The following is a 24,435-nucleotide window of genomic DNA, read 5'->3' as shown; positions in this document are numbered from 1 at the left end:
CGAGGCATTTTTGGTTCAGGAACCTCACACAACAAAAATACACGTTTCTTATTTACATTCACTTCTCAATTTTTATTCTATTTCTTGCATGGTCTTCAAATACAGTTTTACAGGTCGTTTTTTCTGCTACAGATACTGTTGATCTAAAAACAGATTAATGAAAGTGGCATTCCAACCTTAATGAAAATTCTTAACCATGAAAGATATGTCAACGTATCACTTTACAATCCTAGAATGATGGTATTGGCCTGACATTCCATAGGCTTATACAATTAACTTCTATAATAATAACAAAGTCATACGAAGAGAAAATGTGGCAGTTCCTTAAGAGCCAAGAAATAAGGCCACAAGCATCCTATGCTGTAATGCTATGAATCCAGATAAAATAAGTTGACTCTGGTATCCATGAAGAAACAAACAACAAAAAAAAAAAAACCTCTCCCACCTGATAAACCAAGGTATCAGCTACTCAACATGCACTCAAAGCTGGATTAAAAACTAGTGGCATTCAGCTCTGACTTACATGAAATCCCATAGCACAACCCCGTACCTCTCTCTAAAAAAAAATGAAATGAACTTGTTGCAACTTAAATATTTTGCTACCGCATTAAAAAACTGTTCACATTCTGCAAAGGAAAAAAAAAATAATCCTGCACGTGACTGTACCGGAAGGCCAACCACAGCATCTCCTTACAGGTTGCAGACAACATTACTGTAGTCTTAATGCCGTTCGTTATAGGCCGCGTAACTTCTCTGCAGATGGAAGCTCATATAAGGAACTGAACTTCCTTTGCGCACCACTGAAATACCCCAGGAAACTTCAAAAGGAAGATTAAGACAGCTGATGGCAGCAGGTGAAAGAAGCAAGGTACTGCGAGGTGTATACCGTTGGCCAATCACATATCTTGGACACTGGGACTTCTGTGAAATGCTGATTTCACAAATGACACAACTACCTCGCTACCAGATCCCATACCATGTTGATTTTATCACATAGCCAAACATGTCAGACCTGGATAAAAACATTAAATTCTTGGAACATTTAAAAGTAGGTAACCATTTAAATAATGTGTAAAAATGTGCTTATTGTGGCATTTCTCATAGAAAAGTTATCTGATACAAATGTGCAGGACTTGAAGACCCTGATTTAGTCAAACTAGTACGAACAGGCTTTGAAACATGGTGACTGTTCCAAGGATAAATCCCAGCTGTGGGCCAGCTCTCTCCCTCTCACCATCTTCCATCCACAATTCTGTACTAATGCCACCAAAATTGACAGGTTCAGCAGACCACCCTGTGAATTGCTGTTTCAGTCCCAGAATGATGACAGCCTCGAGCAGGGGCAGCCTTGCGGGGAATAAACTGACATCTGAAGGAAGGATCCGTTGGGATCAGCACCCCTTACCCAAGATGGTCAGTTTCTAGCCCTGGACACGAGGCACAGTGTAAAAAGAAAAGTAAAACAGGTCAGTGCTGAGGACAAATTCGCTCTCCATTGTGGTTTTGTTATTCAAAAGTGCCATCTTGGACCTATACCTTTTCACTTTTTAAAAGAAAAAGTTACAAAAACTGGTAAACAAAAAGTTAGTCAGCATACAGCTAAGTTTATATACACTGAAATTTACAAGTTTGTCATTAAGTGACTTCTGCCACAGACCACTGCACATTTGTCCCTAACAAAGCACAAAGCTTGAACCAATGGTCATTAGAAGTGACAATGGGTCATTGCTTTATCAACAAGCATAAAGATAGTCAAAAACAGAACTGTAGCTACTTATCTTTAAATTTGCTGATTGACACAAGTAATCCCTCCCATTTCCGCAACTTCCAGTTGCATCCTACTCTACAACAGAAACAAAACTGCATCTTTACAGGTACTTCTGATAGAGACCACTTCTGATGCTTGAATGCAGAGAACTGTTGTCGACCACAACGCCGATTGAGAGGGATTCCTCCGAGAAGCTATAGCCCATGCAAGATTCCTTGGCACTTCACACACGACCAGGAGAGGACAAGGTTTCTCTTTGTTAAAACAGTGTTTTCAGCAGCATTATCCCCTTCCAACAAATCATAGTCTGCACGTGTGATGGGTGATTTTCGCATAGCCCCCTCTACCAAGCTGGCTTATTGCTGGCTTTGTGCAGCTAGACCATATGAAGATCCCCACCACTACCTGCCCAGCTGTTAAGGGACTACAGTACTGGAACAGTTCACTGTCAAGCACTTCACAGGCTTCTCCCAAGGATAACAACATCCTTTGGAAATCCTTCCATTTTAGCAATTTCAAAACAACCCAGCTTGCTGTAAAATTCCAGGATTCTTTTATCGTCTGGTCTCACTTCACAAAAAGCCCCACGGGAGCCTGAAGAGGGAAGACAGACAAAACAGTAAGGGAGAATTATCGTAAAAAGCACAGACATCAACTATTATTAGAGCTCCCACCTAGTTTGACATTTAAACCCAATAAAAATCACTGATCCATTTCCATATGCAGCACAGTGCCCCCAAAGAGACCAGATTTATGGCAATGTAGCTGACCATTCCCCAAAGGGACTGCGTAGTGCAGGTATCCTGTTGGTTTGGACAAACCACCTCCCTCTGAACATCTTATTTCACATCAAAGCATCCTGAAACCCTAACATTGACTGAGAAAACAGCACTACAGGACGGTACCAAATAGCACAGAAGACCTGTGAACATCAGGTGTGCAGTGAGGCAGATGGCCAAGAACTTCTCCGTATCGAAGGTTTTGGTAATCATTCACCATGGCACACTGCCACAAATAAGTATCACTGCCAGCAGAGGAGATATGAATATTTGTGTATTGTTCAAGATGCAACAAAACGTGCTTTCATTGCCAAATTGCTCCCTCAGTTCTTCCTATCTTCTAATTTGCAGGATAACAGCTAAGGCAAAAAGCTGCCTCTTACTGAAGACAGAGGCATAAGTTAACTATCCAAAAGTCTTTTATAATGAGTTACCTAGATCTAGAGTGCCAACTATGTTAAGAATCCAGTCTCAGGCTGAGATTAACAGCATATTAGTGTAATGATCCCAAATTTGTCCTGCATCCCAGAACTAACATGTAATTAGGAAGCAAGCAATCCTGAGTGCAATAAGCTTACCATTAGCCTTTAGAGAAGAGAGCAGGCAGGCCATCATACTTTTGGCCACGCTTGGATCTGTCACTTTTTTGTGGATATCAATCTTTATCAATGATGGGAAGTTGGCAAGGAATGATTCTGGCAACACTTCCTGCTCTTCATGGAAGCTTAGCATTATTTTCTGAAAAGAATATGGGAAACAGACATTCATTATTCGGCTTTTCATTTTCATTTGGCTTTAAGGAAAGCTGTTTTGCTCAGTGAGTACACCTCTAAATCAGCACACTTTTCAGCTACACCTGATAGTCTACCTGATGGCTAGTTTTAAGTGCCCTATCCTCCTTCCACACATATTCATTGGCTCACAGCAGCACAGAACCATCTCTAAGGCCTATGCAATTATTTACACTGTTTGCCCCAACAAAGACAAATTTGTTTCTAGCTTTATCACTGAAGGATACTGTTAATCACTAAAGGCTCCAAAATTGCCCTGAAAGGTTTTTGAGAGCATGACATCAGATAACATGGGAACTGAACAGTTGCATGAGGCAAAACACAAGTAGACAAAGCCAAAATGAAACACAGTCATTTTACCTGCTGGTTACTGAATTTTAAAATCTTTAGGGAACATTGGCTAAAGTAAAAAAAAGCTACCTAACTTTGTTTCTCATGGAAGTAAAAGCTGCTGTCGTAAAAGCCAGAACTAAGGCTTCGTCACACGAGGACTCATAACATTAGTAACTTATGTGCTTTTTTTTTTTTTTCAGATCAAGTTTAAATACATTCCCCCTGATTCAACACACTGCAATGTAGAAGAATAAAGTCAGAAAACTCATAAACTGCAGAATTAGCACCACTTCAACAGCAGTAGTTGAGCAAATATACTTTCTAGTCATACCCAACTCAAGAACAGTGACATTTGGAAAGAACACCATTTGCTGCAAGTTTGTTGTTGGTGTTTTGTTTTGTTTTAAAAACAAAACAAAAACTACTTCCCTTTCTCCTTTATTGAACATACATGTAAGTAGTGGCTGATTTTCACAATAGGGCTAGGTTTTTTTTTTTAGTGAATGAATGAAAGGGGAACTCCTAATTTTTACGTTATCAGCATTTTGTCATTGACTGCCAGTTCATCCCAAAGCTTGCAAGGGAAAGAAAGGCTAAGAAGTGATGTTTCTGTGCCTGCTTCTGCTACAGCTTTGTCCAGACTTCCCTCAGCATGCAAATAAGGAGCATTTCTGAACATTAAGCAGATTTCTTTTCTTGAAAAGAATGCATCAACTAGAATTTTCATGATTTCTGACAGTTCAGTAACCTTACTTCCTAATTTCTTCCAAAACCAATTCAACATATCGATCTTTAGCACTTGCTATATGCAAGATGTCATTTTTACATGCACTGTTTACAGCTGTCACAACCACCTCATGGATTTTAACATCAAGAACTAGATTGCTCTTTCATTTTGTTTCCATACTTAAACTAATATGACTCTCAGGCCTTGGCCCTGCTTATAGAATGCAGAAACTGATACCCCATACAGCTGGAGAATACATGTGATCCTTTATTTTCAAATATGTAGTCTTTTATAAGCTAAGATTCCTTCCTGGTTTGAAAGTTCCTTTCACTCTGCACTTCCCAAATTCTACCATATACCTATTGCAGCCATTTCTACTGAAGTACACCTCACAGGCACATTACAGCGCACAAGTATATCTGACTTGTAGTTAGTAATACCAGCGTCACAGATACCAGACACCATGCTCAAAGACTACAGAAAGATATCAAAATTGAATTACACAAGCACAACATGTAAAATAAATGGAAAGGCCTGCCTCTGAAAGAAAAATGAGCACAATTCAGCACACAATTCTTATCTCATGGGTTATACCAACCTCTGCCTCAGACAGCTCCTTGTCACTATTTGGTTTAGTATATTTTTCTTGCATGAAAGGGATCCAAGACATTTTGCATTTTTTAATGAAAGGAGTCACATCAACTGTTCCCAAAGCATAGCCACATATGCCATCCTCATCTTCCAAGACGAAGCAGTAATCCAGGCTGAGAGTGAGTAGACCTCCCACTAACCTGCAGAAAGCATCCAAATTCAGTCAGTCAGAAGATGAATTTGAACAGGTATGCTGTTCAGATACTCTGGAGGAAACTCTGGGGTCATCCAAAAAAGCGACACAGTCCTCCAGCAATGCAATTAAGCTTCTACAATGCATTAATTAGCAGACTGATACACTGTCAAAACTCAGCAACGAGCAGCAGCAGCTCAGGATCCCACAATTTAATTCTTTACATACTGCTCTTTTGACTCACCAGACAAACTTTCTTCATGTTGTGTGTCATTTTATCTGCTGCTATTACCTCCCTGTTCTTTTTGTTTTTTGAGACCTGTTACACATCATCTTGTAACTATCTTCCTGTCACTCACGGAGCAGCCTCTATAAAAGAGTTCCATCTAAAATAATCACTCGAGACAGTAAAAATATTCAAAGTATCTTGAGCTACAGAATGAGTAGAAATGAGCTATAATGCTTTTTAAAAAACCTTCATCTCACTTGTCATTGTTTTAAAATGGCAATGCAGGTAAGTAATAAAATGTATTTCAGAAAAAAACTTCAGGTTGCTGACTGGTAGATTGGTCCTCAAAAAGAATTTTAAATTTTTTGAAGAACCACGAACCAAACGAGGCTGCAAAACATACCAAAGGGTAACCACAGACTACAGACAGGCATGATATACTTTCACAAAATCTGAAGCAATATGATATTATGATGCACACGTTTCATAATAGAGGTCTCTGCTCAATCTTCTTTCTAACAGCTCACAGCAGGTGACTGGAGCATAAACCGGCACATAAGTGATAGAAGTATCTTTCAGAAACTAAAACTTCAATTTCTTAAGGACTACAGAGTGCAGATTTTTCTTTTTTTTGAATCAGAAGAGGTTTTTGTTCTACATACACATGCATACTTCTTAAAATTCAAATTAAATTCGGTGTCAGGACTTCACCCTTCAGAAACACTTCTGTCAGGTTGTTCATTTCTAATACGTACTTGTCTCCAATCAAGTCTGGCAAACTATGGAAAGGTTGATCAGCTCCATCAGCATACATTTCTCTGCAGATCTTATATACAGATGCCTAAGAGGAGAGAGCAGATGATTTTAAGTCACTGAACTCAAAGGATAACAATTTTGTTTTAGAGATTTCATTAAGAGCTCTATTGTAAACTAGTACTGACAGAAATACAGGTTACACAGAACAGGAGTGCACATCAATAAGAAAGGATTGATTTTTAATTATTTTTTTCCTCCTTCAAAGTTAACTCAAAGTTGCCTATCAAAAACACTGTGGTTAAGTTCAATGGCAGGGAAAGAAAAGCTGGGGATCAACTTCCTCCATGTTGCTACAGCAGGAGATTAATCCTGAGTATTAGTTACCATTCAGTGCACATCACAATACCGTTGATTAAAAAAATTGCTTTTCAAGATCTTCAAGGTTTCAGTGCAATAAATTTAACCATTGAAGGACAGGTGCATCCTGATGGACTTCTTCAATTTATAAAGCTTTTAGCTGAATCTCTTTAAAAGGGAAAACTTGAATCAGTCACGTTTTATATAAGAAAAGCCACACATTTCACATTTTTACAAAAGTAGCTTAAGTACAGTCCTGAATTAAGGTATTGAAAAGGACCACTTTGCTGCCCATGAACAGTACAGGACAGAGCTAGACGAAAGCTAGCAGACAAAAGACAAGTCTTCATACGATAGCTCAGTCTGTCTGATGGGCTTCAAAGTCAGGATTCAATTAGGCTGGGGCAAACAACCTAGACAGTTATGTTTCAAATTAAACATGTTTCATTTCAAGGTAGCTGCAAAAGCAAAGTTTAAGCCACATTAATCTTTACATTGTTTAAATTATATTCGTAAAGGGTGCTGACTTGCCCCATCAATTTAAAGTATTCATGCTGAGACAGTATGAATGAAGCCACATTACAGATTTGTTGAGGGACATAGAGGGAAAAAAACTCTTGTAATCGAAGATTAATACAAAATTCCTGTTTCAAAAATCAAATGCTCCAAGACAGACTCAATTAAAAATCCTTTCAAAAATCGGTTAGAAAAGTCTGAATAATAGCTGAAATAACACACTTTCACAACTACATTTTGAGATGCAGTATCAACTCAAAGTTCTGCCTATGTAGCTCTGAAAACACCAGGAATTACCAGAATGATTACTAAGTGAGCAGGTATACACACCCACCTCTACAGTTAAGTCACTGCATGTGTTCCCACAGCAACAGTTCCGCTACTAGCAGGGAATAATTTTAACTAACTGTTCAGAAATAAGTAAGGCATCACATAAAAAAAAAGGGATGGGTAGGGTGGGAGACTGGGAATCAAGCTGTGGGTATAGCTGTACTGTTGTACAGCTGGCTGCTGAATGGTAGGCAAGTCACTTAACCTCCATTTTCCTGTGAGCCTGCATTTATTTGTGCAAGATATCAGTATATCTGTTTCATTACGGGCTGAAGGGACTTGGTAGGAACCAGCATTAAATGTATCAGTAACAACAATAAGAGCCAAAAGCAATTACCTCATCTTTAGGAAAGTAGGGTCTTATGGTGTACACCTTGGAAGTAGGCGTTAATGGAGGTGGTTGAAAAAAGAGGTCATTTGCCCCATCAATAGGTAGCAAACGCTGTGAAAACAAAATACTTGATATAAGTGTATGAACACCAACAACCCATCGCTCTTGGGCGTGCACTGCAGACTCCCAAATTAACATTTGCTACTTGCAGGCACCCCAGAAGAAGGTGGGGTTGGTAGGCTTTACAAATGCAAAGACCTTACTTGAATAGGAAATATCCAATTGGTGTTTTAAAATATGCAATTCAAACAGCATATTAAGAGTCTGTTAATCTTATCTACTTTAAAATACTTTTACCAATCATATCTACACTATCTCTGCACAGGAACATAGAATGTCAGGAGGAAAGGTTTGGTCTGAAGAGGGTTAACTGGCCAGAGGAGACGCTTTATCCCAAAAGCAATGCGCTGATTCAATTTGCTGCGCGCAGAGCACCTGTGAAGGGGGAAAAGTATAGCACCTGAAAAATCCATGAACAAATTCGAACATGGCATAAACAGATTTTTGAGCATTTGCCAATTGAAATCTTTCCAACAAAAGGCGTTACAGCTTTATTTAGAGAGGAGCCAAAATTTGCGTCACTATCCCTTTTTTTGCTCATGGAATTCCCATTGGCAGACAAGCATGCGCGCATTGTGCAATTGCGGGCGCAGATAAAAATGCTGTGCGACCTGCAAAGAAACAATGTGAAATGTACAACTAAAGCCGCTGCGCTTCGCATGCGCGTGGGACAGGCAGCATCTCCTTGAGAAATTACTGTAGAAAGGGGAGGAAAATTATTTTAAACCAAGCTGTAAGGCTAATGGGCTTTGGACCAGAAAGCCTTCGGCAGACCAATCCTTCCAGACCTCTGATGTGCAACAAAAGGTTTCTCATAAAACAAAGAAAATGTCATTCAGTTGTGAAGTCATATTGATACCTGGAACTCTCCTGCTAGACCACCTCTAAAGGCCCAGGGTTCTTGGTCTCCACTTAAGAACTGTGCTGAAGATTGACTACGACACCCTGTTGAGATCAGATCCAAGCGGAGAATGTTACGAGAAGGGGGATTTCCTGGGTGTCTTACATGTGCAAAAAACTAACACACTTGTGGAAAAAGCTCTCTAACTGAGCTATAGTCCAGGGGTTTGGTAGAGGCTGTAATAATGTATAATTCATAAAGATTTTGTGCTCATGCACTACATGCAGCTTTTGATGTTATGTAACAGACTAGTTTTAAGAACTAGTTTTTAATAACACATCTCATTCCGGACCAGAAAGCACAAGAATGGTGCTACATACAATCGCACCACCTCACCAGGCTTTTTGTACATTCTTTTGTTTGCCCATTCGTGGCAGAAATGTTTCGTTTCCAAAAAGAGAACATCTTGGAAGCTGCTTGTCTCAAAAACTAATGCTGTAAATTTTAGCAGCTGAAGACCAAATAAAATCCCATTATCACAGCCCCTTGAAAGAAATGGACCTTTCTGAAGTCACATTTTAGTAATTATTGTTTCTAATCTTGTCAGAAAACTAGGACCGGCAATATGTGCAGTCTGGAACAGCTCGGGCAGCCAGGACAGTTTTATGAAACAGCATTCTTCAAAGAGACTAAACGTATTTACATAATCCTGGCCACACCTTCACAATGCTGTTGGCAAGTTAAAAAAACTAAGCTGTGAGTTAATTCCAGTTACCACTATTTAAACTAGTACATCCTGTTTGCCACAGATAACACTAGCTCTGCTTTTTCAGCCTCTTGTTTTTTCGCCTTCAAGCATATCAAGAGGAACCAGCGTCCCTGTTGAACAACCATCCACAGCAGGCCCATTAAAAAGTGCTCAGCATTAGTTTACACTTTTTTTTTTTTTTTTTTTAAATAAAAGAAGCTTCCACTAGCTGTTTGACTTTTAATACTGTTCCACTAGCAAGGCACCACAGCCTTCGATGGCCATCGTAAATGACAACTCTGCTGGGGGAGTTAAAAGATGTGCAGTATCTCGAATGGAAATTACCTGCCTAATTTTCTGACAAGATGAGCAGCGCAAATACTCTTTTCCTTTTGTAGACAGCAGTTTAACTCCTGTTCAAGTAACAGTCCTAGATCAGTACAGACAAGTGTGTTGTGCTAGTCAGAGAGTCCCAAAGTGTGCCAAGTTTGACATTTATGAGAGTTTAGGAATATGAATACAAACTACCCTAAGGATGGATAAATATCAGAAGTGATCCAAAAATCAGGATTTGATTTTAGTCCGTTCCCACATTTTAGAGTTCTCACGTAAAAGAATTCCCTTCACAAGGGAATTTAGTCAATAACTTGGAAGACAGTATCTGTCTCTCCTTTGAGACTACAACTTAACTAGCACTTCCAATTATTACAGTAAAGAGCTGCGTGAATGAAGAGCTGTATAAATGAAAAACATAGTTAATGCCTTAGTCGCTGCGCAAATGTGACTTCAGTTCATGCCTATCACATATCTAATCTATCTGAGCTGCCTCACAGACAAAACCTTTCCATTTTAATTAATTAATGACGACGCGCTGCGAACATCTGGCGCTGTCCATCCAATAGCAGAAGATACTTGTGCTGAGGATTCTCCCATCTGTACACAATGGGGAAGAAGACAATAGAAGTCATTAGTAATCCATAGTACTGTACAGCCACACTAATTTAAGGGACTGAATGCTAGCTGGACTTGGGAGGAGAGGTGAAAAATGAATGTTCAGTGGACCATTAAGCACACCATTGTGAAAACTAATTTGTTTGGATTTGGCACGTACTTCGCTCCATATGTACTCATATTAATGATAAAATGCAAGTTAAAGACAAAAATACCTCCTCTCACAGAAGCATTATTAGCGTAAGTCTATTTAACAGTATGCATCAAAAACTCTTAAATTTAATTTTTCAACTCTCTAATGCCAGTTTCAGTACTGCAAAGGGCAGTGCCAAAGTTAAGAGCTGGTATTTTCAGAGTTAGCTTAAGGCAAACTATTCCAAGTATCTGATTAATTTAAGACTTGAACCCAACTTTACAGGGACACGGAATATCAGAAGTTATTTCAGCCAAAATTCTGAAATGCAAGTCATAAGTTGGGCTCTCAATCTTTATAAAGACAGCAGTGATTCTTGTGTCCTCTAAAGCTTTGGTCTAGAGTTTTAAACAGATTAGGTTGTCAAGAAAAGAGTATTCTTCATAGGTGAAGGTCAACATACAGCAAGAATAGTAAAGTTGGGGGAGTTGTGTTACACTGGTCTTAAGAATACATACCCGCTAAAGGCAGAGATGTTAATTTACTGGCTTCCCTTCCAAGATAGTTTTCTTCTCTGTACTTTGCCTAAGGCAGTTCTAAAAGCTCATTTTCTTTCTCAATTAATCAACCACAAGTACAGAGATCAGATATTTAATAAGCACAAAACTAATGAAATTGAGTCAGAACTGACTTGATGACTTAATAGGTCTACTCTGTTCCTATTTAAACTTCTCAGCATTTAAGAGTATGACTTAACGACAATCCAAACACTAGGACTGGACCAAGGTTGTGTAATGGTTAACCACTGTGAGTTGTTTTTTTTTTGACAGCTACAAGAAGTGTGACATAAGACCATCAGCTTTGCTGCCTGCTGTGTATGTCAAGCAAGTCCACAGCATATTCCTTACAGGTGGATTGGAACCTGAAAGTGAAATGAGGTCACTAAAATTACCCAGGCCATGCTGGTGCTATCTGCCAACTCAGGATCCCCCAAAAATCTTTCAGGAAAAAAAAAAAGCGCATTTAAAAATCAGTTTAAGTTTCAGACTAAATCGGTCTAGAGAGCTCCACAGTTTCCACCCTCTGCAAAAAAAATAAAAAAGGCAATTTGGAAAGTGTTTAAAGGAAGCTATTTTGCACCAGAATAGCCTTACGCTAAAGCTCGCATGCGCACAGGGCTGGGAGGATCGGCTTCCTCTTGGCCAGGCCCACTGAAAGGTCGCTTCTGCAATTGTTCCTTTGAAGACAGCAGTAATGTCACCGCGACAGAGCAAGCAGCAGGTGGCTGATGTGGTCACATTTCGTAGCGTCATTTCCAATCATATACCAGGATACCCAGGGAGTTGTGTGGCATAGTCCAGTGTGCATTCAGTCAAGAGTAAGTTAAAGTCAACACTTACGTGTCAGATGAGATTCAAGTTTCATTAGCCCAAGAAGAAAATCAAGGTCTCCAATCTTAAGCATCCAGCAGACTTCACTTTAATACCAAAGCAAATTCACAGCATCGTTGCTTCAAATAGCGAGACAGGAAAACCTTTAAAACAGGGTCAAACCAGACCCCATGTTCAAGAAAACACATCTGCATAACACTTTGTTTTCCCCGTGGGCTAATTAAAAACACAAAAAAAAGATATGCTATCTGGGATTATAGTGGCTCCCAATGCACCTACCTAACCACTGCACAAAAGATTTCACCATTGACATAATACTCTTGATATCCCAGACGTAGGAGTACATGTCATACAGGATTGTCCTGTTGGCACAATTGGAGAGGCGAGTGAACATTCCCATCACCAAGCTGCACATCTCTTCAAACTTAGCTGCTCGGTTACGCCATTCTTCTATCTATGGATGGAGGCAAAAGATCCACAAGATCAAACACAGCTTTGTCTACATATGAAGGATGACTATGCAATTCGCTAATTTTGTTCTATCAGCAAAAATATCACACCACATGTGACTCGCAGGTATTCTCTACTGCTGTTAGAAGTGAAGCCAGTACAGGGATCACTGTCCAAATGCAGACACAGAGCTGCCTTCAGTGCTACACCACTTAAAACAGTTACTGTGACCTGTGGTTAGTTACACACTACCCTTCAGCTTCTAGGAAACAGAACATCCATTTCCATTGCAGACAACAGACAATATTGCTCAGGATTTTGATTTAAAAGGAGAGAAACAAGATTAGGTGACACTCACTTTTTCAGCATCCTTTCCTTTGCAATTAACACTGACAACACTGCTATTTGCTCTGAGCCACTGGAATTCTCTCAGCATCTGTGCACCTTTGGGCCCATGCTCGTAAGGGAGATAAAACAAGTCAGCGAGAAGCTGCAAGTCCTCTAAAGTCACTGGTTCTACCGTGTAGAGAGGCTTTTCGTTTGGCCCAGGCACAAACTGGTCTTTGTTAATCTGTTCATCAGTCTGCATAGGGGCAATGTCACTACCAGAGTCTTCCTGCATAGACATCTCTGGGGACTTGGATTCAGCTATGCTCTCCTTATCAGTATCCATTGGCTTCAACTCCTCTGCCATCTTTGCTTCAGCAATATCTGTCAAAATCTGATTAGCATTCTTGTCTGCGTCATCTTGTTTTTCCACAACCATGTCCATTGGCTCCTCATCAGATTGCTTCTTCTCTTCCTCTTTTACCAAAGCTGGTGACTCGCTGCTCAGCGCTGCCCCCTGACTCATGATGGGTTCTTGGTAAACTGTGGTAACCACAGTTGCTGCATTTAAGGAGGATGGTGCCACCAGAGGCCCTACATCCCCTACAGTAGTTTTAGCTCCACTGTGGGCCACTTGCCTACCTGAGAATAAGAAGAAACAAGTTTAAAGTTTTCAGTATCTGCCAACTACCATTCAAAACAGCAACTTCTGCAAATCATGGATGGTTCTGCTGTCGCAGCATCCAATCAGTGCAGCTCCCTTCTGGCACTTTGCCTATTGGCTTCTGTCACTGTAATTCTAACTACAGACTTCGCATTTTGGCAAGCTCCCCCTTCAGATAACCAATAAGCAAAGATAAGGAGGAGGGGAAAAAAGTTACAAAAAATAGTTAATGTGTACTGCTAGCATCAATGCTGACTACGACAGAATAAAAAGCTTTTGAAGTTAACTTTTTTCCTCTGTATCAACTGACCTGATGTTTCTATTTCTATAGAGAATAGACTTCAAAATAAAAGGATGCTTAAGTACTCCAATCACAAAAACATCTTTAACCTAGGGAAATGAAGATACTGAAGGCTCAGCTCGAAAAGGTCTTGGGCAACCTGTTCTGGCCAACCCTGCTTGAGCAGAGGATTTGGACTATGTGATTTTAAGAGGTATCGTCCCAAGCAACTCCATGAAAGCAAAAGAAAATGACACCTTGACTACCACTCCTCATTCCGTGTTTTTGCTGCAGTTGAGATTTAGAAAGCCTGAAACACTACAGCAGCTGAAAAGGATAATTTGATAGAGTAGAGATGGAAATCAGGAGATGTTCTTCCAGCTCTACCATGAGTTATCAGAGAAGGGCACTCTGATGACCCAAAACCTATGTCTGAGAGAAACAGATTTTACCTCAGATACCAAGCTCCCATTGCTACAAGAAAAAAAAAAGGTGTACAATGCTGGAAGGAACCCAAGTGGTTTCTAGAGACAGAAACTCAAATAAACAAAGCCAGCTCAAAGCAACAGGGAGAACGTGGACTCTTCTGGGGCAGTACTATTGTTTACAGTCATCTGTAATACTCTCTTCAAAAAAAAGCTACTCGATTTTCTGAGGTCCCATGGAAGTCTAGTAACAACTGAGACCAACAAGATCCAAACTCGTCCCTGTCTTGTATCAGAAATGTCAGAGGATCATACTTGATTGGTACTTCAGCTGATCAATTGGGCCACTACAGGCACACTGCAGAATGTAAGCCGTCTGTCTTTATTAAGGTTTCCCCAATAAGTAAAGTAGTAAATACAACTGAAAGTATACAGATTGCTGCCATCTGTAAAATATTTTTAATCTAAATACACAAACTGGTCATTTAATGACATTTTTCTACCAGAATGATACTAAAATCAAACTCACTGCTGTATTGTTGAGGTACCCCAAATTCCTGTAGCCATTCCGTTAAGGCCAGCTTCAGGGCCATTTGTGGGCTGTAGAGAACATCTGTTTCAATGTCTTCATCACTCCCCTCATTTTCCAGTTTAATCTGGATAGAAACCGTACTGTCTTCCGTATCAGCTACGGATAGAAGTGTATAAAAAAAAACGTTAACATGCGAAGTTTATTTAAAATACACGTAAAAAGATGTTAGAAAAGTCACTTAAGAGCTCTCAAACAGCCTTACTTCACAAGGAAGGACAAGGAATTACATCCCACTAAGACAAAATAGAAAACTACGGTCACCTCCGTCAGCCCAGAAACAGGATACAGAAATTAGTCATTCTGGCATCCAGTTTCTCTTTTAATCCGATCTGTTTCTATTACAATGAAATAAGACCCATGGTCACTTCTGTCAAATTTAAGCTACTATCATTGCTTTTATTGATTTCCTGAGAAGCATCCGTAGCACATTATAAAAAGCACTCAGTAAACAATCTGGATGCTTGCTATTTTTCAGGCAACCATCATCCTTCACTTACAGTATAGAAAACGCTATCTTAAAAAGAGACAGCCAGTAAGAAAGGGCTAGAATAATCAAAAATCAGTATGATGTATATGGTTAAACATATGCTGCAGCAGGAAGTTATGCATACTTACTCATTACCACATCTTTCCTCACTCCATTCATGTTAGACTTGTACCAGGTTGCAAGCGTGTGAATAGCAACGTAATTGGCTTCAAATTCACAGTTTGGATTGGTCAAAACTCCCTTTAGTCGAGGGATGAGCTCGGTTGACCGACCTTTGTAAGGTCCAAGAAAAAGCCTCTTTTGATCATAATCGTTAGCATGAATGTTATCCCAGATAACTGGTGCTCTCCTGATGATCTTAGAAACTTCTTCAATGGACTCTACTGGAATGTCTTTGGATACAACTTTCGGACCTAAGAGTGAAACAGGATGATCAATCAGCAGGATTTGCATATACACCTCCCAGCCTGCGTAGATGGACAGCAGGTGGCTTTTTGCTGGGTTGGTTTCTTTGTTTTTAAGACTTATGGTAACACCAACTCTGAATTTAAGACAAATAACCCAGTTACTTTTACCTGTCCATAACACGTCAATGCCAGGGAGCAACTTTTCTCCTACAGTCCGTAAATACGGAGACTGGGCGACATTTGGGTAACAAAAAGTTCCGCAGTACTCTGCAAAGGAAAAGAGAACATCACTTATCAGTAAGGTGCACATGTGTGACTATACACTATCACATGAGAAGTGAAGCCTCAATAAAATCCCCAAAGCCCAACAAGTCTAGATAGAAAGGAGATTATAAATGATACACAGCAAAAACATCAGAAAGTAAAAAATTGCTCAACTATCAAAATTAGGGAAAAAAGTAAGTGCATGTTACTGCAGACAACATGCAAGAGAATTAGAAACCACAAGACTGATTATAAAGTGCAAATAATAAACTTTTAAAAAATAGAACGTGATTTGTTCAAAGAGGAAATCTGCAACAGAACCAAAGTATCACAGGCAAGGAGATAAAGTAATTACATGGCTACTGAACTGAATTTGCCTTCCAATAACCTGTGCCACCAAACCTAGTAATATTGTCACCCTTACAATAAGATATTCTTATAAGTGTTAAATGAAGCTTAAAATCTGAAAAAAAATAAAAGCAGTGATCAGACCTGAGAGTCATCTGATATTTCAGAAACAAAAAAAAACAAATCAGTAATGAGTAAAAGCAGGTAATCTTACTAAAACTTGGTACCAGTGAAAGAAGCAAATAAATCAGAGAATATCTGAGTTAGAAGGAATTCACAAGAATCACTTAGTCCAACTCATAGGTCCCCAAAGGACCGTTGTCCAAACACTGCTTGAACTCCAGCAGGCTCGGTGCCATGTGCTGTATCTCTATTTTTAAAAAATTCTCAAACTAATAGCTATCCCAAACGAAAAAGGAAACAGACTGCTACATGCCAATTAGAAGTGTAAGTTTAACCTTGTTTTTGGTTCAAACTTACTGAACCATTCTATCAAGCCGCCCTCTTTGCTTGGCAATAAGCTTTTCAGAGATGTGCAGATTTGGAAAAACCTCTACATATATTTGAACCACTTCAACCTTTCTTTAGAGGTCCATTTCTTCATATGACCCCAAAATAATCCTTAAAGCAGTGATGAAATGTTAAACCAGCTTTTCTAACAGTCAGATAACAGGCCCCCTCCTTTACGCCTGAATGAATTCATCTCGTTTTACCTGTAGGACAGAAAAGGAATGTGTCTGGTTCTCCTAGATATTGAAAAATTTCATTTGTTATTGAGACTTGAGCATGAGCAAAGGAACTGAAAACTTCTTTGTCTGCTGCACACATGTTGTGATCAATATCATCAAACAGCAGTGCAAAAGATCTGCAGCCAAACTGGGAAACCTAATATAAGAGACAAGAGTAAAAGCTTATTAAAAGAAACAAAAACAAACTATAGACTTTTGAAATCTAATCTGAATTTACAAGAACATAAAACATTTAAAAAATAGAAAAAACATTTGAGGAATTATTCTTCAGTTTATAAACTTGTACAAAGGAAAAGATACAGGAACGGGGGAGAAAAGGCAGTAGAGACAAGACAGGCTTTGTTAACTGTTTACAATGAACGCCTGTCTCTGATCCACCGCTCCGCTTTTCTCAACGTCTCTGAAGACTTGCAATCTGTTCCAGTTTTTACAATCTAAGCTGATCTCACTGAACAGACAGCTGGAAAAGAGCAAACTAACTCCGTAACAGCATTCGGACAAAGGAGAAGAGTTAATTACGAGAACAAAGCATATATACATGTCAGGTCTACCTCTGAAGGATTTATTGTGGACAAGAGTTCTTGCTTTGTAAATGCGTCTTAGCTTTGAGGTCCTAAAATATTCTGAAGACAACGTCCCCAGAACAGCTTTCAGAATCTGATAAAAGACTTTATTTTCAATCTAGATGATCAATGGTCATTTCTGCAACATAACCCAAACACACCCATTCAAATTGTTCACTAGGGCACCCGAACTAATGCTAGTGCTGAAAACATCAAAGCAGCTAGGAAAAACGTGCAAGAGCAAGTAAGGCACCGAGGTTTTCAAATGAAGCAGCAGTGTAACTGCAGTAAGCGTGTGTGTCATTTACCTGGTCCAGCTTGCGTTTCAATGTGGATACCTCTTTGGGATTTGAGAAAGTGATGTCAAGTCCAGGCGAGATTGCATAAATGAACTCTATTTCATGTTCTCGTGCAGCTGCTATTAGGGTCATTAGCTGCTCTGAAAATCAAATTCCAATATTTCAGAGGTATGCTCCAATAACCAAATCTCAATTATATGTAAATTTTAAAGTGCGGAAGCCAGTGTTACTGCAGCAAAAATAAATCGAGGCATTTGCTGAAATTCCTGAAAACTAACACAGTAAAGAGTGCCAAAGTACTTAAGAGTTCACAGAAATGATGCCAAGAGGAACAGAACTGACCCAGTGTTATTTTCCACATTAATTTTTTAAAAGATATTTTAAAAATTCTCTTGATCTCAATGTTGTGTGACAAATATGGATGCAGTCTGTTTCTACGGCGTGCACGCCAACAGTTCTAGAACCATTACTCATTTTTTCTACTTCTGTCATGCATACTAAGAGACAATCCAATGCAGTAATATCACCCTGCATGACGCTAGTTCACATGCTATTCCCTTGACTGAAGCTTGGTACACATGAAAAGGGCTTTCTTAATATCACAGGGCAGAACTAGCTGTTTTAGGAAAAAAAAAATTAATCTTCCATGCAATAAATGGAGAGAATTAGTTATAGAGCATTTAACAATATTGTTATTCGAAGCTATCTTGTGGTACCCCCTAAATTTCTGTAGTGATTCAAAGTGGTATCCAAGGATTATTTAATTTCGAGTGGGTATCTTTTTTCCCCTCACCCAAGGACAACGATAATCCCACAAGAAAAAAATACCACTGTAGATCCTGTAAAAGCCAGGGGTGGATAAAAAGCCTCACAGCACCTTTTACACAGATCTTTTATGTTCTGACTAGCCAGAAGCTGCTTTTCTAACCGGTACTCTCTTCACTGAGACAAGAACATAATGAATCACATAGAAGGGCATACTATTCTCTCAATCTTTCTAGTTTCTGAAGCAAATAATTCTGTTTCATAATATGGCCCAGATGATCAAGAGCCAGAGGAACAATTCTAAGCAACCTTTTCCTGAAAAAAAGGTAAATTTACTGAGACAAAGCCTGAAAAGCAGTTTTAGGAGTCATCTGTGGAGTCACAGTTAAAAGAAGCAAATCCATGCTTCTAACATAACTCCATTAAATACAGCTGCAGGGTACTGAGAACAGGTCTCAGCTCACTTTTGGAACTGGCTACCGTGATTAAATGCACAAGCGTATGCAGCAGTGACCAATTCATTAAAAACAATCTACGTATCAAAAGTGCAGAGGGGAAATAAAAGTAATTACCCGCTTCCTCCACAGAGTACATTTCTCGCCAGAACATCCTGTGCTTGTAGTCATCCTTTGGAGCATACAAGTATGTATTTAGTCCCCACTTCTGAAGTCTAAGAACAGAGGATAAGAGCCTTAATTGAGAGAGCAATCTACAAGTTCAGAAATCCTATGTTTTATTCAATTTAATTATCAGGCCTTTTTTTTTTTTTTCCTCTTCACTGAATATTGTGCTATAAGATCAAATCACATTTTTATGAACTCTGCATACACCTGGTATCTGATAAATGCAATTAGCAAGATAGGAAGGTGAATACCCCAGAATAGGCACTACGTAAAAGGTTGCTCTAGGTTAGGCCTGAAGAGAATTGTTGTTCCAAGTGGAAGATCATGATTATATTATACTGGAATGTGCTGCAGCGAGAAGAAGCATGACTTGCCTTCTAAAAAGTTCTTTCCTCTGCTCCATAACCCAAGGTCTTCCATAAAATCCTAGAGGAAATAAGATTAAAGTTATCCGGTTAGATGTTAGATAATGCCTGCTCTGTGAAATATTCTATTACAACCATCTTCTTCTCTGCCAATAAGCTACTTCTGAACACTCATCAAAAAGCTTCCCCAAGCAAAACCAAAAATCTAGCTCCACAGCATTAGGAAAGTGTAATAAACTAAGCTGATCTAAATTTAAAATGCAATTATAACATATTTAATTTCTTATGATTCAAGGCCTGATAATTTTGGGCATGGAAGCAATTAATTTTCAGAATCCAAGCTGTATTCCTGAGCAGATGCCCTTCACAAGTCAAGTCAGCATTATTTCAGGGGCGGACTGAGCAGTCAGAACCTAATTAAGCTATCACTCCAGACACCTATAAGGTAATTTGATTATAACAAATACTGGAAATATTTACCAGCTCAAAAACACTCAGCTGTTGATACAGATTAGGATTCTAAATACAAACACATAGTATACAAATGCATACTGAGGTAGATAAGTAATTTAAAATGTGCAAGAGCCAATAAAATGCTTAGGTTTTCATTCTTTTTATTCAGATTAACAGGTTTCTTGTCAAAATTAACTCTGATGTTGATATTTTTACTTCCCAAATGCCCACATCTTCACAAGCTAACAATGTCTTTGAATAATCATATAAAAACACCTACACAAGTAATTTTAGAATATTCTATCTTCACAGTCATGTATTTCTACAAATATTTTAATGGATTCTGGTTTAAATTCCTTCCATTCTAGAAACATAACACTTTAAAAAGCACTCTCAATCTATTTTTGTTCAAGTAAATTCACTTAGACCTCTGTGCAAACAGTCCCATCACAAGTGGGCACTTCAAAACAAAGCTTCGGCTTGGCAGCCTGTGCAAAGACCCAAGATTAAAATAACACTGAAATTTAATAAGCTCTTATTTCCAAACACGAATGATGAATGATGTTCCTAATACACAGAGCTCACAAGTTCCCACAGAACATCAGTTCAAAAGGTAGATATCTTCATTTTCAGAGCTATTCACCACTGTAAATATATATATATCTGCTCTTAACAAGGCCAAAAATGCCCTCCTACGGCCTGAATGCAACTGAAGCATTTTCTATGTCTTAAGTATTTCATTTACCTAAGTGACCAACACTCACTTTAAGAAGCTTAAAGCAGGCTCAAGTTTTAAAAATCAGCCTCCCAGAAAGTGAACTTAGGCTAATTGGCACCACAAAGTGGCAAGGCTAACTAGTGCTTCTCACTGACACTGCTAGGTGACAAACCAAGGGCGATTAAACAGAGCAACAAACAAGAGAGCAGTTGCAATGCGTAAAAGACTCCAAAATCATTTCACCCAGAACAAATTTCTTGTTTTCACTCGTTATCTAATTCTTACTAATGCTGCCCCGAGGAAGCTCAACAATCCACAAACGGAAAGCATTACTGCGATATCCAGTCAGCACCGCCCACATCTCATAACTCGTGCACAACAATTTGTCTTCCTTACGATGCTATTGTTTCACACCTAGTAAATTGAAGTAGAGCAGAAGCCTCCTATAAAACAAAATGAGACACAAAGAACACACCAAAACCTGGTTCAATAGGAGGCTGAGGAGAACACGTTAATCAGAACTGATACAGTTCTTCCGTCTGTCACCACATCTCTTACATTACTGATGTCACCAGCTGATGACAATCCTGGGACGCTTCTACCTAAAATCGACCTCTTTTGTATTGATCCCTCAAGACTGCATGGCAGGGTCATACAAAGGCAACAGATCACGTCAAACACTTGATCCCAGGTGCCACACTCTCCATTATTAAAAGCTAGGATCTCTTGGAGGCTGAGCACCATGGCTTTGCATCCAGGACTCTCTTAAATCCTATTACTCCCTGAACGGTGCACTGGACACATTACAAGTTCTTCCCACTCTTGGACTGCACACCCAGTATCCTTGCCTGATATCTCCCTTATTTCCTGTCCCCCACATCCCTTGCAAGAAAAACATGCAGGCTCTCCAGCTCACTGCTTTAATTAACACAGACAAGAGACATGGTGTAACTGCTGCACCGTGTCCAAGTGTGTATCCTCACTCCTGAAGTTAATCCCTGCTTTCTCTGAACCCTGTAATTTTCCTGCGTCACTAAAGAGACCATTATTTTTCACCCACTACTGTTTACCTCATTCACCGCAACTGCTTCTTTTGTTTTTAAAATCCCTTAATCCTTTTTTCTGTACACATTTTAAGGTTAAACGGAAAGCTCCTGGCTAGCACTAGACTGCTTCAGTGGGCAGGGGCCATTTTCTCGCTTTGTTTTACAGCGTAGCCAAGAACACCTCTGTTTCAGTGTGGTGCAGCTGCACCAAAACACATGCAAAGGAGGTCTACAAAGTAATTAAGACAACAAAAGGATGGTTATGATACACACAGCTGCTTTGACACATTCCCGGATGAACGTGTGATACCACGGTCAAGGTATACTGGCAGGAGTGTGCAAAACCACCCTGCCACAATCTATATCCTTGTTTTTTGTTGCCTATCTCCAAAGCATCTTTCTTTAAGGAAAGAAGTTTAATATCTAGGCCGAGGAATTTCTCTCCATGCTGACTGTATTCAAGCTCTAACAATGCTAAAAACTAAAGGCATTAACCGGGCCTACCGCGCTCTGCACGAGGACATTTGCTAGAGCCAAATGGCCTTCTCTTTTAAAGATATGAACAAAAGGCATTCTGCAAGCAGTGCAGATACTGACTTTGATAAACTGCCTGCTTCACACTCTATTCCATCTGTTAATCATTTTGGTCTCCTGCTGGAGATTCATTATAGGTACAAAAATAATAGCAGTCGGCAGGAATTCAGAGCTATTCCAAGCCAACATTTACGTAGGGAGCAAACCATTTTTCTTGCTGGCTTTCAAATATCTACCTTAACCAACCTGCCAGAAACGCACGTATATTCTGTAATTACTGAGAAACAGAATAAGTCCCTTTATTGCGAAGCTTCTAGAACAATTTAAACCTCTTAATAACGCCCCTACGCCAGCATATAGAACAAGCACCGTTGTGCAGCACAATTAAAGCGTTACGCTGCATTACTGCGGAGAAGAGGGAGCGCTTAATATTAATTCCAGAGCAGATGTCTCTGTGATCACCTATTCCCTATGCAGGAAACCGAATGCAAGCCTCTGGCGTGCAGGAAGAGCATGCAGAACTGCGATAACCGCACGGCAGCTCCTCTCTCCCTCCTTCTTCCCCCTTTAACACACCGAGCGAGCAGCGGCCGTGCCCCAGCCCCCCAGCCAGGCCTGCCCTCGCCCCTCCGAGGGCTCTCCCTGCCAGCGAGCAGCTCCCAGCCCCAGCCGCCCCGGGGCCAGCAGCAGTAGCAGCAGCCGCCCCGCCCGGCAGCCGCGGCTCCTCCCCGCCCCAAAGCCCTCTCTAGCGGCCAAAACCCGCGCACCACGGGGCGGAGGCGGCGGGGGAAGGAGGAGGAGGTGGAGGAGGGGAGGGGGAGGGGAGCAGCCCCTCCGTCCCTCACCTTCCACGACGCCGCAGAGGAAGCGGCGGGAGCCCAGCGCCGTCTCCGTCTCGGTGTCGGTCTCCTCGCCCCCCTGTACCGGCCCCACAGCAGCGGCAGCGGCGGCTCCCGGCGGCTCTAAGGGAGCTCCGGGCACCGCGGCCGGGTTGGGGCTGCCCTGGGGCTCCTCCAGCGCCGCCTGCCCGTCCTTCTGCACCATCCTGCCGCCCGCCGCCAGCACCCCCGCTCTCCGGGCCGGGCCTGGCCGGGCCCCTTTGTCTCCGCCGCCGCCCCGGAGGCCGCCGCTTCCTGTTTACGGGGCCCTGCGCCTGCGCGGGGAGCCGGCCCCGACCGCTCCGCTCCGCGAAGAGGCCCCCACCGGCACGGAGCGTCCCGCCGCGGCCTAACGGCCCCCGCCGCGCTGCCGGCCCCGTGCGGCCCGAGCGGCGCCGAGAGACTGAGGGCGGGCGGGCGGCGCGGCGGGAGTTACCTCACGGACTGAGGGGGGGGGACGCGCATCGCGCATGCGCGGAGAGGTGCGCGGCGCGCACCGCGCATGCTCAGAAGGCCGGTGGGGGGAGGGGGGAGGTGGGGGGAGCTCGCGGCGCACGCGCGCGGGGAAGGCGGGGGCGCGGTGCGCATGCGCGGAGTGCCCCTCCGGGAGGGGGGAGGAGGCGGCGGGGCAGCACGCAGGTGCGGGGAGGGGGAGCGCGCATGCGCGGTCGGCTTTGTGTAGGGAAGCGGCGCGGAGGGGGGAGGCGGGGTGGGTGGGGCGGGAAGTGTTTACCCCAGAGCCGCGCATGCGCGGCGCGGGAGCCGTGTGGGCGCATGCGCGGTGCCGGAGCGGCGCCGCTGCTGGGCGGGGCTCCCGCGAGCCCTGACCTACTTCGCGCGGCACCGCTGCGCCCCGCAAGCTAAGCAGGGTCCGGCGGGGCTGGCAGCTGGATGGGTGACCGCCAAGAGGGCGGTGGGCTGAGGAGAAAAACAATGCCAAGCTTTAAAAAGCAGCAAAAATATAAATTGTACCCGGTGCTTACTTGTCAAATAAATCGTATTAGGAGACTGCGGGAGGGTCACCTCACCACGCCTCGCCCTGCTGTTAGCCCTCCCTTAACTACCACCCCCTGACAGGGCCCCTTCAGCCTTGTCCCTGCCATCCCAGTCCTTGGGGAGCAGGAGCAGAGGGACCCCGATGGTGTTTTTTTAGCAGCCCCCTGCCGCAAGAGGGCACGGCGAGCCCACGGATGGCATCGCCCCCCACCAGCAAATCCCAGTTCTTAGGTTAGACTGGGCAGGCTGGAGGAAATGCCCTCAGAAATTGCCATCGCTATGTGTGGACCCGGGCAGCTCCAAATGGCCGCCGGGGA

At 41.7% G+C, this 24,435-nt stretch overlaps 1 protein-coding gene across 1 annotated transcript; it reads right to left on the bottom strand.

Annotated features, from left to right (window-relative positions):
• Positions 1–44: 44 nt before the first annotated feature.
• On the bottom strand, positions 45–23,550 carry OGA (O-GlcNAcase). Its single transcript, XM_084526621.1, has 16 exons — positions 23,090–23,550; positions 19,503–19,554; positions 19,078–19,175; positions 17,750–17,880; positions 16,843–17,014; positions 15,686–15,784; positions 15,239–15,523; positions 14,561–14,719; positions 12,694–13,304; positions 12,165–12,339; positions 8,681–8,766; positions 7,708–7,812; positions 6,167–6,252; positions 4,997–5,189; positions 3,126–3,285; positions 45–2,362 (listed from the first exon to the last, which is right to left on the bottom strand). The coding sequence occupies exons 1-16, from the start codon at positions 23,286–23,288 to the stop codon at positions 2,226–2,228; spliced, it is 2,748 nt and encodes a 915-aa protein (XP_084382747.1). The 5' UTR covers positions 23,289–23,550; the 3' UTR covers positions 45–2,225.
• Between the last annotated feature and the right edge of the window lie 885 nt (positions 23,551–24,435).

This window comes from Aythya ferina (genome assembly GCF_964211825.1).
Source record: "Aythya ferina genome assembly, chromosome: 7".
Lineage (NCBI taxonomy): Eukaryota > Metazoa > Chordata > Aves > Anseriformes > Anatidae > Aythya > Aythya ferina.
Note: the sequence above shows the minus strand (reverse complement) of the source record. Positions and strands in the feature narration are given on the sequence as shown.

Bases quoted from the DNA above. Each gene is read 5' to 3' on its own strand.
- OGA (XM_084526621.1), bottom strand. From the start codon at position 23,288: ATGGTGCAGAAGGACGGGCAGGCGGCGCTGGAGGAGCCCCAGGGCAGC. The intron at 19,555-23,089 runs GTGAGGGACGGA...TATTTCCTCTAG, and splicing joins CCTCTGCGGCGTCGTGGAAG to GATTTTATGGAAGACCTTGG. The intron at 19,176-19,502 runs GCAAGTCATGCT...CTCTGTTCTTAG, and splicing joins AGGAAAGAACTTTTTAGAAG to ACTTCAGAAGTGGGGACTAA.